Source organism: Phocoena sinus, chromosome 20, assembly GCF_008692025.1.
Source record: "Phocoena sinus isolate mPhoSin1 chromosome 20, mPhoSin1.pri, whole genome shotgun sequence".
Lineage (NCBI taxonomy): Eukaryota > Metazoa > Chordata > Mammalia > Artiodactyla > Phocoenidae > Phocoena > Phocoena sinus.
The window spans coordinates 57,603,127-57,618,219 of NC_045782.1; the positions used below are offsets into that span (position 1 = coordinate 57,603,127).

The 15,093-nt window shown below is 43.2% G+C and overlaps 1 protein-coding gene across 14 annotated transcripts in view; it reads right to left on the minus strand.

Moving 5' to 3' along the window:
- The window catches only part of CEP112 (centrosomal protein 112), a 426,576-nt gene that overhangs the window by 22,841 nt on the left and 388,642 nt on the right, over window positions 1-15,093 (minus strand). The window contains exon 25 of one of the 14 annotated variants that reach the window (XM_032616348.1): window positions 11,470-12,799. The exons of the other annotated variants lie outside the window; for them this stretch is intronic. Coding sequence (XP_032472239.1) covers window positions 12,758-12,799 — 42 coding nt within the window. The 3' untranslated portion in view covers window positions 11,470-12,757. Of the gene's footprint in view, window positions 1-11,469; window positions 12,800-15,093 lie in introns of those variants that run through there. 14 annotated transcript variants of the gene reach the window in all.

The following is a 15,093-nucleotide window of genomic DNA, read 5'->3' on the forward strand; positions in this document are numbered from 1 at the left end:
CCCCCCAAAACAGAAACCCCCAACCAAACAACTAGAACGACAAAATATCCCCAATAAACCCCTTAAACTCCCAAATCCGATATTCTTTTCTTGTATCCCTCTATAATTTAGTATATTAAGGATATGCATTTTAAAAACATTCCTACACACACACACACACACACACACACAAGCGCCTTTTGAAAAGGATCCAAGAGCAGCAAAAACTTAGCAGTGGGAATGAGGGTGGTAATTAATTTTAGGAACAAGTATATTTTAAATTTCATACGTTTAGACAAAATGGAAAAAGGATTAAGATCAGTCTGTAATGTTTGTACACACTGAGGATAAACTTGCGGAACCTCGAAGAACGAAACACGCACAAGAATGCAGCTGTCACAGCAGCCATGACAGGCGAGCAGTCACTTTTGTCCAGGGTCTCCCATTGCCTGGGAAGGTTGGTCCCAGCCTCTACCCCTGCCCTTCGGACTGGGGCCCGATGCCTGGGACACTTCTGAGGGAGGTCACCACATTCTGATAAACTAAAATTTGGTGATGAGTCCATTTTAAAAAAAAATTAATTTTGGCTTGTAAACTATTCACACATCAAAACCAACTAGGCTTTGTTCTTTGATGCATCCCCGGGGCCCTCCAGGTATGCTGAGCTGTTCAGTATACACGGCAAGCCTTCGGCTCTAAGTCAAGAACTTTCTACCCACATCCAAGAGACCTTATTACCCCAGTGACTTGTATTTCAGCATTTTTCTTTCCATAACTCCGATCCCCCACCTGGAAAACCCTCTGTTTGTAGTTAAGCACTGAAAGTCTATATAATTCAAAACCACAAGGGCAGAGAAAACCCTAAAACCACCCGACTGCACGCGGCTTTTGGGGAGCAGCGTTCCTGGGATTACAGGCTGAAAAGGAATCAAAGCGCCTTCTGACAACAACACAAAGTCAGACCTACGTCTCCTCCTTTCCTGGGATGGAACAGAAGGGTTTCCTTTCCGCTCTAGTTTTGCTAAAATTTCAGTGGTTTCTCTTCTCCCAGTTCAGCACTACTGATTCACGGTAAGAGCTAGTGCCACCATCTCAGCCGAGGACAGGCTCGCGCCACGCAGAACTCTCGAGGGACACTCGCCCCTGGTCTCTCCTTTCTCCATCCTCCCCAGCACGCGGAGTCCCGCCTCCCCCCTCCCCCCCCCCCCCACCCGGCACCGTTCCGGTGCCCAGTACTGTCACGTGTTCTCACCACTCTCCCAGCACAACTGTCCTTGGGTAAAGAAGCTCTGATGGGTGACCACTTTGAGTCTCTAGTGGAAAAATATAGTTCTGGTCCCTGATACCTGAAATCCTGCCCCGGTGATTTCAGTTTTCAGTGTGTGAGTACGGGAGACGTTTTGGAAGAGAGGCAACTGACCCTTCTCTCTTCACTGAAATCACACCACCGGTTTGACTTTGCCTGGTACTAAGACTAACTGAATTATCATTGCCTATTATGACTGACTCGTCTCTCTTTCCTTTCCAAGATGTTATGACATTGAGCCCGAACTGTTAGATCAACTGTAAAACCTAGATTTAGCATCAGGGAGCGTTTCTTCTCAAGACTTTGCTTTCAGATTTGAGAGGCTATCGTGCCACATTGAGGTGCATGTGTCACCACACAGATATAAAGGCAGGACCTGAGTTTGAGAAAGAGGTGCGCCCTCGGGATAGAAATTTGGAAATCACCGCAGAAATGACTGCGGAGGCCCTTGGGGATAGATGGTATCACTGAAGAAAAGAGAAAGTATAGCTGGAAGAAGCAAGAAACAGAGACCAGAAGACAGCTTACCTGTGATAAGGGGAAAGGCCAAAGCCCGGGAGTCCACAGAAGAGATTGTAAAGGGGGGTCTAAAACGGAGCAGAAAAATAGGATAATCAACAAGCCAATGAAAGTTAACTTTAAGAATCTCTGCTACTTAGATCTGAGCTCCTCCAGGGAAAGATTCACTCATGCTATGCTCCAGGGCTGATGGTGTCTGGCACATAGTAGGTGCTCTATACATGTTGGCTGAATGAATAAGAGCCTTCTCCTATTAAAAAGTAACTTGCTTCTGAGGCATTATTTACAATTGCCAAGATATGGAAGCAACCTAAGTGTGTTTCAATAGATGAATGGATGAAGAAGATGTGGTTCATATACACAATGGAATACTACTCAGCCATAGAAAAGAAGAAGAATTTGCCATTTGCAGGAACATGAACGGACTGGGGACTTGGAGGGCATTATGCTAAGTGAGATAAATCAGACAGAGAAAGACAAATACTGTATGATCTCACTTATATGTGGAACATAAAAAATACAACAAACTAGTGAAGATAACAAAAGAGAAGCAGACTCACAGATGCAGAGAACAAACTAGGGGGTACCAGTGGGGAGAGGGAAGGGGGAGGGCCAAGGTAGGGGGAGGGAATTAATATAGCCAAGATTTTATAATAACTATAAATGGGCTATAACCTTTAAAAATTGTACACAAATTTTTTTAAAATTAAGGAAGATAACTTGTTTCTCTCTTCAGTGAGGCATGTCTGCTTCGAGGTTTATTGATTTTTGAAATATACTCTAATCACACCCTAATGTGCCTGTGTACGTATCTTAGCTAGACCTTCCTCCCGGGCGGGGCAACTCACCGCTCGGGTCGCTTCGCTTTCTGTATATTTTGCTATAACTTAGTCGGAATTTTAAAAACCTCGTAATTTAAAATCTCAGGACGTTTTCTGTTTGCTGGCAACATTTTGTACCCACAAATGTAAACACTTTGATCATTCTTTGTCACCTGCACCTAAACCCAAATACCAACCAACAAGTGCACCTTTAAAACACATCATGCCTTCCTCAAGCTGCCACCCGACCTCGCCTCCCCCCAGACGTAGATGCTCCTAAATGCCACGGGTCACAAAGCAGTGGAACCGGCAGCGACTCAGTAACATGATTTCTGCGTGCGCTACAATCAATTTTGGGCAAGATTCACTGAAAAGGTCAGTGTACACATAAGCAAAGATCTAGCAGTTTTAAAGCTTAATGAAAACGAAGTAGACGTCAGTTCAGAATAATAAATCTGATCGTTAACCGACTTAATCCCCAAACGAACGTACTGTACAGCTCATGTACTCACTGACGAAGCAGCAAGTGCCCACCCTGCGTGTAGCACCGTGTGGATGCTCGGGCTGGGGGCATGGGGCTGGAGGTACCGAGATTCAGCTTCATGGAAATGACTGAGGAACCAACTCACGTCACCGTCCTCAAGAGAAGAACTCAAAGAAATAAAGCAGTGACTTCCCCGGCGGCCCAGTGGGTGAGACTCCGCAATCCCACTGCTGGGGGCCTGGGTTCGACCCCTCGCTGGGGCGCCGTGACTAAGAAGTCTGCGTGCCGCAGCTAAAGATCCCGTGTGCCTCGACTAAGACCCAGCACGGCCAAGATAAATAAGTAAGTAAATGGTTTTAGAAAAGAAATAAAGAATACACGCATAATAGATATAACAGATTAACATGTAAGTACATAAAGCACTGTTTACTACTATTTCCAAAGGAAAATGCATTTCCAGATGCCTTTTGAGGTCGCTTGGCTGTGCAGAGCGTGGGTAAAACAAACAGCATGCAGCCGGGCGAAAAGGGACATTTTCTAAGCAGGTTGTCAAAGGGAAAGTGGTGGTCAGTGAGCCAGGAATCTGAAGGTCAGACCACAGGGTGACATCATAGAAAAGAGCCCCCTTGATGGTGGTCGAAGAGCTCCAGGTGGGGAAACTGGGAGGAAGGGAGAGTGTGCAGGAAGGGGAGAAGCCCCCTCTGACCCCTAACGAGGGGATTTTGTACCTTGGAGACGAGGATCCTGCTCTGTGTCTAAGAGAGCCTGGGATGGGGTAATAAGGGTGGGCCGAGAAGTCACTCCGTGACGGATGAGGGACACGTGGGAAAGGGGTGACGCTTCCATTCCACACGCCTGAGAGGCTCTCCGGGTGTCACATACACACAACACACATGCGCGTGTGTGTACACATCTATAGGTCATGTACACGTGCGTGCACACACATCTACAGGTACATGTACAGGTGCATGTGTGTGTACACATCTACAGGTACACGTACACGTGCGTGTGTGTGTGTATTCCTACTACAATATACCCTCTGCCCTCAAAGGTGTCTTAGTCTAGTAGGAATGACGAAATGTATACACAAGTAATTATAATGAAGGTGTTTGTCTAAATGCAACAAAGAGGAGCTAGCAGAAACCCTCAGAAACCGGAAAGGGAAACTCCTACACTGCTGGTGGGAATGTAAATTGGTGCAGCCACTATGGAGATCAGTGTGGAGGTCCCTCAAAAAACTAAAATTAGAGCTACCATATGACCCGGCAATCCCACTCCTAGGCACCCCAGTGTTCACAGCAGCACTGTTTATAATAGCCAGGACATGGAAGCAACCTGAATGTCCATCAATAGATGAATGGATAAAGAAGATGTGGTCCATATATACAATGGAATACTACTCAGCCATTAAAAAGAACAAAATAATGCCACTTGCAGCAACATGGATGGACCTAGAGATTACCATACTAAGCGAAGTAAGTCAGAAAGAGAAAGACAAATGTCATATAATATCTCTTATATGTGGAATCTAAAATATGATACAAATGAACATATCTACAAAACAGAAACAGACTCACAGGCATAGAGACCAGACCTGTAGCTGCCAAGGTGGGAAGCGGGGTGGGGAGGGGATGGATTAGGAGTTTGGGATTAGCAGGTGCAAACTATTATATATAGGATGGGTAAACAACAAGGTCCTACCGTAGAGCACATGGAACTATATTCAATATCCTGTGATAAGCCATAATGGAAAAGAATATGAAAAAGAATATATGCATGTGTACCTGAATCACTCTGCTGTACAGAAGAAATTAACACAATGCTGTAAAATCAACTATACTTCAATAAAATTTAAAGAAACCAAACGCTTGAGCGGAACCTGACAAGCATTCGCACTGGAAATGAGTAAGAGGCAGGGACGTGTTCTGTCATGACTCCTCAGTGCTGAGCAGAGACCCGGCCTGGGCACCAACCAAAACACAGGGGGATGCAAGCTGACACAGCAGTTGTCTCTGTTAAGGAATTATGTAATTACCTACATAGGTAAATTTAAGAAATCAACAGAAAATTTACTTAGAAAACTTAAGAATTATCAACTGAAAAATCATCAAAATTAATATTGACAATAGCTCTGGTTGGCTGGATACATGCAAACAAATGTGACTACGTCCCTAAACAACAGCAATAACGGTTTAGAGAATATAAGGGGAAAATCCACAAAAGGAAGAAAATGCCGTAATATATTTTGAAAAAGATCTAAAAAGAAATGCACACCATCCATCAAAGGATACATTTCAATTGTAATGAAGACACTAAAGAAGACCTAATGAAATTCAAAGAGATGCAAATTCTTCCCAGACTAATTCGTGAAGGTGTAATAAGACCAATTCCAACCAATCAATCATTCAGATTTTAAAACATGAAAGTTTTTCTAAGATTCTTATGAAAGTACAGATGCTTAAGAATAACTGGGACAATTCTAACACAAGTGATGAGGGAAGACTCTCCCCTATAGATAATACAGTTTGCTGTGTACTAGTGCCCTTCTAAAGTGCTCCTTGTAATAACTGACAATCCTCACAACTATTTTATGAGGTGGGCATTACTATTAACCCATTTTCAAGACAGGAAAACTTAAGCAAAAAAAGGAAACTAATTCGTGTGAAGTTCTACAGCAGGTAAGTGGAAGTGGCATTGGGATTTGAACCCAGGCACTGGTGCTACAGAGTCTGTTTCTTCAAGTGCCATAATCTATGACTCATGAAGTCATAGCACAGGGCACAGGAAGTGGATGGTCAGGAAAGAATACAAAGTCCCAAACAGATCCATGCACACGTGGAAAATGTGATTTTTTTTTTTTTTTCCCCCTTCGGTACGCGGGCCTCTCACTGCCGTGGCCTCTCCCGTTGCGGAGCACAGGCTCCGGACGCGCAGGCTCAGCGGCCAAGGTTAACGGGCCCAGCCGCTCCGCGGCATGTGGGATCTTCCCGGACCGGGGCACAAACCCGCGTCCCCTGCATCGGCAGGCGGACTCTCAACCACTGCACCACCAGGGAAGCCCGAAAATGTGATTTTTGACAAAGTAGAATTTCAAATAAATGGCAGAAGACTATCTCAGTCAGTAAGTGGTACCAATAACTGGGTATATGTTTAGAAAAAAAATTAGGTAAGATCCCTGTATAAGCTTCTACTGCTGCTGTAACCAATTACCGTAAATGTAGCAGCTTGAAACGACACAAATCCATCATCTCCTCGTTCTGTAAGAAGTCTGAGCGGGCTGCAGGCTGCGGGCCCTGCTGTTTCTCTGCTCTGGTCTCGCAGGCCAAAGTCCAGGTGTGGGCTAGCCCAGACTCTTACCTGGAGGCGCTGAGGGAGCATCTGTTTCCAAGCTCCTTCGGGCTGTGGACAGATTTCAGCTCCCTGCAGCTGCAGAGCCGACATCCCCCCTGCCTTGCTGGTTGCCAGCTGGGAGCCTCTCTCACCCCTGAAGGCCCCCTGCAATCCTCCTCTTGTGCCCCCCACCCTGGGGCACTGGACCCTTCTCACACCAAGAAGCTCTCTGGCCTCCCCTTCGGCTACCTGTCTTCTGCCTTCAACCTGAGAAATTTCTCTGCCCTTAAAGCGGCCATATGTTTAGACTGGGCTCACCACTTGCATAATCTGGGATAACTTCCCTGTTTTAAGGTCACTGATCCTTAACTTCAGCTACATCTACAAAGTCTCTTTTACCACATAATGTATATACGCACAAATTCCAGGGACAAGAGAATGAACCTCCTTGGGGAACGTTCTATTGCAATCCTTATACCACATGGTATATAGCAATAAATTTGAGGTGGATTAAAGAGTTAAATGTAGAAAACAAAACTCTTAAAAGTAAAAATGGAAGAAAATAAAAGAGAACATATTTTATAATTTTGGGTAGGGAGGACCTTCCTAAGCAAGCTTAGAAATCATCAAGAAAAACACGGAAGGTAATGTTCTCAAAAATTAAAGCACTGAATAAAAAGATTAAAGATAAGCAACTGGGAGAAAGTATTTGCAACTTATTTAACAAATCATTAATATACAGAATTTGTAAGAAAATGAATTTCTATAGATCCAGTTAGAAACACAAGTCAATAGAAGAGATTAGCAACGAATGTGATCAGGTATTTCACAGAAATGTAAATACAGATGGTCCCTGACTTATGATGGATCAACTTATGATTTTTTGATTTTATGATGGTGTGAAAGTGATACACATTCAGTAGAAACCATAATTTTGAATTTTGAATTTGATCTTTTCCTGGGCTAACGATACAATCTTCTCTCGCGACGCACGGCAGGGGCTCCCAGTCATGTGATCACGAGGGTAAACAACCAACATACTGACAACCATTGTGTCCCCAGACAAACCATTCTGAAAAAATTTCACTTTCAGGACAGTATTCAATAAACTGCATGGGATATTCAACACTATCATAAAATAGGCTTTGTGTTACATGATTTTTCCCAACTGTAGGCTAACGTAAGTGTTCTGAGCACGTTTAAGGGGGGCTGGGCTAAGCTCTGATGTTGGGTGGGTGAGGTGTATTAAATGAATTTACAACTTACAGTATTGTCAACTTAGGATGGGTTTATCAGGATGTAACCCCATCGTAAGTCAAGGGAGATCTGTAGTGGATTTCCACTTCTAGTAATGGAAGCCTACGTAATTCCCTCCCAAGTCTGCTTCAGGGTATTAGGGAACTAAGAAGGCAGGGAAGAATTATGGGGCCAATCCTGGAGGTGGGAGAAATCAAGAGAACTTGTAAGTCTGGCATTTGGTGACATTTTAACACAGTGGCCTTTGCCACTTCTAGATTGGTTGGCGAGAGGTTGAGAAGCTGAACAGATCTTCTAACAGCCTCACAAAAGAAGTCAGGGGGACACAAACTGCAGTCCAGGAGTTCCTGGTAAAATTCCATGCTTTTGGGTGGAGCCCAAAGGGCTACACCCTCGGAGTAGGAGTGAATTGGAAACAGACCAGCCCTCTCCAAAACTGAAATCTAGCTTCAAACAATCTCAGTCCCTGAAAATGGATTAAGGTTATTCAAGACGGCAAGTGCCGCTACCTGCTTACCTAGAAGCAAATGTAAATTCTCTTTGGAGACAATTATCATCATCCCAGGTCCCAAATTATTTCTATGAAGTTCTATATAAAATATCTGGCACACAATCAAAAGTAGCCAGGCTCACAAGAAAGCAAGACTATATGACCAAAAGCCAAGAGAAACAAATACAATGAAATGAGAACCATGTGAATTCCAGATAATGGTTATCAGACCTAGACTTTACAAGAACCAAGATAAATGTTCAACAAAATATGAAAAATAGCTGTGAACTTCAGCATAGAACAGGAAACTAAAAAAAGAACTAAGTAGAAATTCTCTCTCTGGAAACTACAGTAACCAAAATTAAGAGTGGGTGTAACAGCAGGTTAGACACAGCTGAGGAGAGACTCAGTGAAACAGAAGCTAGATTTAAAAATCTCCAGAATCAATACAAAACGCAGGAAACATAGTTAGAAGATCAGCTATATGTATATATACTTATAGTCTCAAAAGAAGAGAGAATCTGGCAGAAGTTAAAATAGGAAATCTGATACTATAACCACTAAAGAAAGTAAATCCATAATTAATTGAAGATATTCCAACAAAGAAAGCTTCAGCCCAGATGGCTTAATCTACCAAACATTTTAAGGAGGAAATAATTATCAACATTGTACAAACTCTTCCAGAAAATAAAGAGGGAACACTCCATTTTGTTTTATGAGACCATCAAATTTTGATACCAAAATCTAGTAATATCATCACAATAAAAGAAAATAGTAGGCTAATCTCATTAATAAGCATAGATGTAAAAATTCTAAACAAAATATTAGTGAACCAAAATCCAGCAAAAGGTATAAAGGGGTGAGTCACCATGATCAAGTGGGGCTTATTCTAGAAATGCAACCTTGATTTAACATTAGAAAATCAGTCTACGAAGATCACTACATTAGCAGAATAAAGGACAAGATTCATGTAATTATCTCAAAAGATGGAAAAAAGGCATGTAAGAAACATCCATTTACGATTTTAAAAAGAAAAAAAGACTCTTGGTAAGGAGAGAAAGAAACTTCCTAAATGTGATAAAGGGAATCTATACAAAAGTCAATTGTATTTCTAAGTACTGCAACAAACTGTGAGAAAATGAAATTTAAAAATAATGTCATTTAAAATAGCATCATAATTGTCAAATACACAGGAATAAATCTAACATAAAATGTGCAAGATATCTTTACATAAAATGATAAAAAATGTCACAAAGAAATTAAAGAATGCTTAAATAAAGCAGAGGGATATTCTATGTTCATGGACTGGAAGATTTACTAGAAATTGACAAGTCCAGTCTAAAATTTATATAGAAATGCAAAAGGCTATGAAGAACCTATCGTTAAAATGTACGCTTCACAAGAACAAGGATTTTTGTTTGCTTTGTTCACCGATGCATATCAGGGCCAGTAAAGGGCATGATCTATCACAGGCGCTCAGTAAATATTTGTTGAACTGAATTGAAATGTCGAAGGTATGTATCAGCTGGGAGTTTAGAAAAAGAATTCACTCTGGGCTGTCACTTAGCTTCCATGGCACACGCTGATTTACCATCTCATTTACCTTCCCCTGTTTATCAAGTCAAGCGGAACCTCAAAATCTTATGGTGCTGAATGAAGCATTTGGGATCATTCAGTCCAGTTTTCCAATTTTCTCCCATTCTTTCTGCAGGGGCGTCCATTCAAATAAAATCTTAAAGCTGAAGGGCAGAAATATAAGAGAGACGGTGGCTCTGGTTCCATAGGGGGTGCCCGGCCTGACACACCACCCTTCCGACCACTGCCACCTTTCTGCTGCTGCCCCTGGGAGACCCAGCACAGCGTCCGAGCCTGGCGCCTGTGCCCTCTCTTGCCCACACTGGGCTACCTACCGAGCAGGGAAGAGCCCCCCCGCGAGTTTGTCAGGGCCCACAGCGGCGGGCTGTGAATTCCTCTCTTGCTTCTTAATCAAAAGTGAGACAATCTCCTGTCAGAGTCTCCCCGCTGCTTCTCCGCATCCCTTCTGAATAAACCTGAGTGTAAATCTCACATACGAAACCAAGAATGGATCTTTAAACAATGCTCTCTTTTATTATAATAATAGAAGCTCCTGGAAGACACCAAGTTTTCCACGTAGATTCAGTACGCTGAGAGCTGAGTAGGTACTAGGTTGTCTGATTCACAATCGGCCTTTTATTTCACAAAACTTTAATAATGCCAATGACGCTATATTCTTCACCAGTTCTACATTTTCCATTTGATTCAATAAATCATTCTTTTCCTTGAAGGTTTTATAATACTCTTTTTCAAACTGGAACTATGTCCTCTAATTCTGTGTAGAAATCCAAAAGGTGATTTACATGGAAAGTATACTCAGATGGCCTTTTAAACTTCTGAATTTTCCTTTGTATTAAAAAAAATCACCTTTTTTCCCTTATTTCTAATTCAAATTGATATACATCTGATGCATCTAAAATGCCTCTGCTCTGTCATTTGTTTGACAATAAACAATTTCAATTGCTTCTACCTCAAAATAGCCCTTCCTCAACAGGAAAAGGAGGTCTTTTCTCGCTGGACTATGGTAGAAAAGGAATTGCATGTAAGTGGCACCGTAGACTATCTGATACTCTTTCCTGAACGTGACAAGCACAGTAAATAGTCATCGGACATCTCTCCCTCTAACCGTGCTGACTCTCCCACCCTCTTTACCATCTCTGTGTTTATCTCTTCTTTTACTTCCTCTTTCCAGCTGTTCACTCAATTCCATGAATTCAGTGCTTAGTAGCTGCCAGAAAAGTGAGCCCTAAAGACACAGCTCAGGGATACAGTCTCCCTTTTTATCTTCCTGGGAGACGATATCTGATTACCCAGGTTAATCCCTGATCATTTTCCTCGTCCTCCAATTTTAAAAGGTGGGGTAGGACCCAACTTGGTTTTAAGCTTTTGTTCCTGCTTTTTCTTTAAGGGCCTCCATAATTTGCTGATTTGGAGTAAATCATTTGGATTAAATCATTTTGGGATTTTAAAAATTAATTTAAAAAAAGACTAAACTTAAAGCCAAAACTACCTCAAAAAAAGGAACAAACCGAAAGAAGTAAGAATGCATGAGCACATCACTTCACCCTGGGCAGGCACAGCCCGGCTCTGAACCTGGGAGCCCCGGGTCAGAGGTCAGATCCCAGCACGGCCAGCCCGGCAGCCTCCACCCCTGCTTCATCGTCCCCCCCCCCCGCCCCCCGCTCCCACCCGTGTTCACTAACGTGCATTGACCAAGAGCCACGCAGAAAATGCTTTCTGGAAAAACAGCTGCAATGATGCAGTGGGTGCTTAATCTTGACACTTGGCTTTGATACGTCAGCAAAGCACAGGATTAAAACCACGTGGCGGGCGCCTCAGGGACCCGCCTGCTCTCTCCTCCAGCGAAGTTCAAAACAAAGGGAATCTCGAGAAAGCAACGATGGAACACAGAAGCCATTCACCCCACAAGAGCTGCTGCAAGTTATCCATTAAAAATGGCTCTGCGATCATCACGTAGTTTTTAGCGCTGGTTTTGGGTACAAGTGTCTGACTTGATTTGCCACTAAAATCTACCAGAGTAACTGACTTCCGAGGAATGGTCTGATGAGATGTATGCTTCAAGTGTTTTTCAGAAAACAGGGGCAAGTATTCAAACTCTCACTGAGAATAAGATGTGGCCCAAATTGAATGTGGTTCTATCCCTCATAACAGCTCAAATTTTAGAATGATGCATTCATACCAGCTGTCTGGGAACAAAAGAATTAGTCTGAATTTGTAAATAAACTGTGGTCATAAAAATTACTTGAAACAAGCCAGAATAATAACCATTAAACATGAAAAGTCAGTAACAGTCTTTGAATTATATTTCTGTTGCGATTATTATTCCTGTTTTCATAATGTGCTTTGGGATAAAACATAGTTTTGAGCTGTTGGTCCTTTCAAGTAAATTTCACTGCAGACGAGTTAGCCCATAGCGGCTAAGACTGTGAAGTTTTAAAATCCATTATGGAAAATGGAAACCTGTAAAAGACGAATTCTTCCTTTTAACAATTGTCATGATTGTTGCTTAACTGATTTTCTGTCTGCATTGCCTGCGACTGTAGATTTGCTGGTTACCCTTGATGCTGACCGAGGTGTTTTAAAGATAAGCGGTGCTACCCAATGAAAGCTTTACATATATTGATGTTGCTTCTCCTGGCGTTCATGTTTCTCCCCGACAGATCAGTGGGCTTGGTGGGAGGCCAATGCATTCTTTGGGAATACAAATGATAATGTTGTAACTGTACAGCAGGCGGAAGGAGCTGAGATGTTAACGTTATCCCAAAGCTACTGATACCAAAGGAACCTGGGAAGGAAGCAGAAGAAAGCTCAATTTCTTAGTAGAGAAAATCAAGGGCTCCACTTGTATTCATCCTGCTTTGGCCTTCTGAGGGCATCCCATGGAAGAGATCTTGCAAGGAAGGTCTGCCCTATTTCAGGGAAGAATAGAACGGCCGGCACTTGTGACAGCGTGGATGAACCTGGAGGCCATTATGCTAAGAGAAGTAAACCAGGCACAGAAAGAAGAGCTCACTCATCTATGGAATGAAAAAGAAAAAAAAAAAAAGAAAGAAAAAAGTTGAATTCATAGAAACAGAGAAGAATGGTGATTGCCAGGGGCTAGAAGGTGGGGGAAGCTTCTGGTCAAAGGGTGCAAACCTCCAGACATCAGATGGTTCTGGGGTCTAAATGCACAGCCTGATGACTATAGTTAAAGATACCGTATTGGGTACCGGAAATTGGCTAAGAGAGGCCACTTTCTTTTTTCGGCATATTATGCTTTATTATTTCAAGAAAGGTAAAAATGCAACTGAAACGCAAAAAAAAGATTTGCGCAGTGTTTCATGATTCAGTCTTGGTAGGTTGTATGTCTAGAAATTTCTCTGTTTCTTCTAGATTGTCCAATGTTTTGCTTTATAATTGCTCGTAATAATATCTTAAATCTTTTTTATTTGTGAGAATAATTGTAATATCTTCTCTTTCATTTTTTCCCAAAAGGATTACATACCTTTTCAGTATGAGTGATAATCTAAGACAGGACACCTTAAATGTTCTCACCACACACAAAAGTAACCGTGGGAGGTGATGGATGTGCCAATGAGCTTCACCGTGGCAATCACTTCACAAGGCATGTCATCACGCTGTACATTTTAAAAACATACAATTTTATTTATCAACTATACCTCAGTAAGACTGGAAAAACAAAGACTGAGGACACAAAGGGGAAAGGTGGGCCATGTGGCAGAGGGTGCTGGCATACTGCTCCGTCTTGGTTTTCCCTGGACCACGGACCCTTTGGTGCCAGAGGCCTGGGGAAGAGCTGAGGGCCACAGATGAGCCAGGAGAAGTCTTGATAATCCTACTCACCCCGGACGAAAATTATGGAAAAAATCTGTAATCTTTATGACAAGAAAAGTCTAGACAAGAATATGTGTAGAGAAAGTCCGTCTAGACCGCGTGCAGGATGCGCGTTACAACCCCCTGTCATCACTGCTCAGGCGTGGTGGCCTTTGAACTCTCCGCCCTCAAACTCCCTGCACCACGCGATGCCGCTAACCCTCCCTCCGTTCCTCCTCCGTTTCTTCCTTTCTTCCACGGGTTCACTGAGCGCCACGTGGGCCAGGTGCTGGGCTAAGTGCTGAGTGTACGGATGAAGGGGACACAGTCCCAGCTCAGGGACCCTCCCTCAAAGAGCAAAGTCTCCCGAGGGAGCCTGATGGGAAAACCTTTAATGGAGCTTCACGGAAAGTATGACCAGAGCACAGAGCAAAGGGGGCCAGGGCAAGACTGTCCTGAGGACAAGACGCAGAGGAGCAGAGGCCCCACAAGCGGTTCAACAACACCAAGGGCCGGCGCTGCCGTGAAGATGCCAGTCGGGTCCTTGCCCTCTAGGGGCTTCATGTTGACTAGGAAACTGTCTCTGGTTTTCACGACATTAAATTCTTCTGGCTCTGCTCTCATCTTTCTCACCATTCATCCCTTCTAAATCCTCTCTGGATATTCCCCTACTTTCTGTGGCCCCTGGAACCTGGTCCAGCCCACGGTTCCGCCCACGGCCCTCTTCCCTCTCTGCTTTTCCTTGTCAAAATCATCCGTCAAGATAATTCAGAAACGTTCGCGCTTCTTTCTTAAGTTCTAGATCCAGATTTTCAACGTGGCCTCTTTCTTACCTTCTAGATTCAGACTTCCTTTCTGGGGTTCTAGTTCAGATTTTTAGCTACCTGTCTCCAAAGGGACGCTCGGCTGCCAGCATCTCAGACTCTGCCTCTAGACAATGATGCTGTTGCCCACTTGGTATTAGTTTTGACATATTCCTTTCTTTTACTCTCTAAGTCTGTGTTCTATGAATTTTAAGTGAGTCTTCACATCTACTCTTTTCCTCTTCTACTCCCGTTGACAATATCCAGTTCAAGCCCTTTTGATCTCTCTTGCGACTAGTGATGTGAATTTAGTGTGATCACCTATGAATTCATCTCTTTTCGTCTTTTTCCTTTTATCTTCTGCTGCTGGATTAATCTTTCTAAAGGAAAGACGCAATCATCTAACACTACCCAGTTAAAGAAAAAAACATCCTCAGTGGCTGAAAACTGCTTTCTGACCAATGACCGACGTCCCCGGCATTGTATCCAAGCTTGCTGGGTGCACAGTGCAGGGTAAGGAGTAGACAGTAACAAAGATTTGATGCTATCGCTATTTTTAGTGGATGAAACGAAGGTAGCTAACTTCCTGGGTCCTCGCCCCACTGACGCCCCCTCTGGCCAGGACGCCCCCGAGCCTGCTCCACCCCCGAACCCCTCTCGTCCTAGCCCAGGGTCCCCTCTCTGCTGGTGAC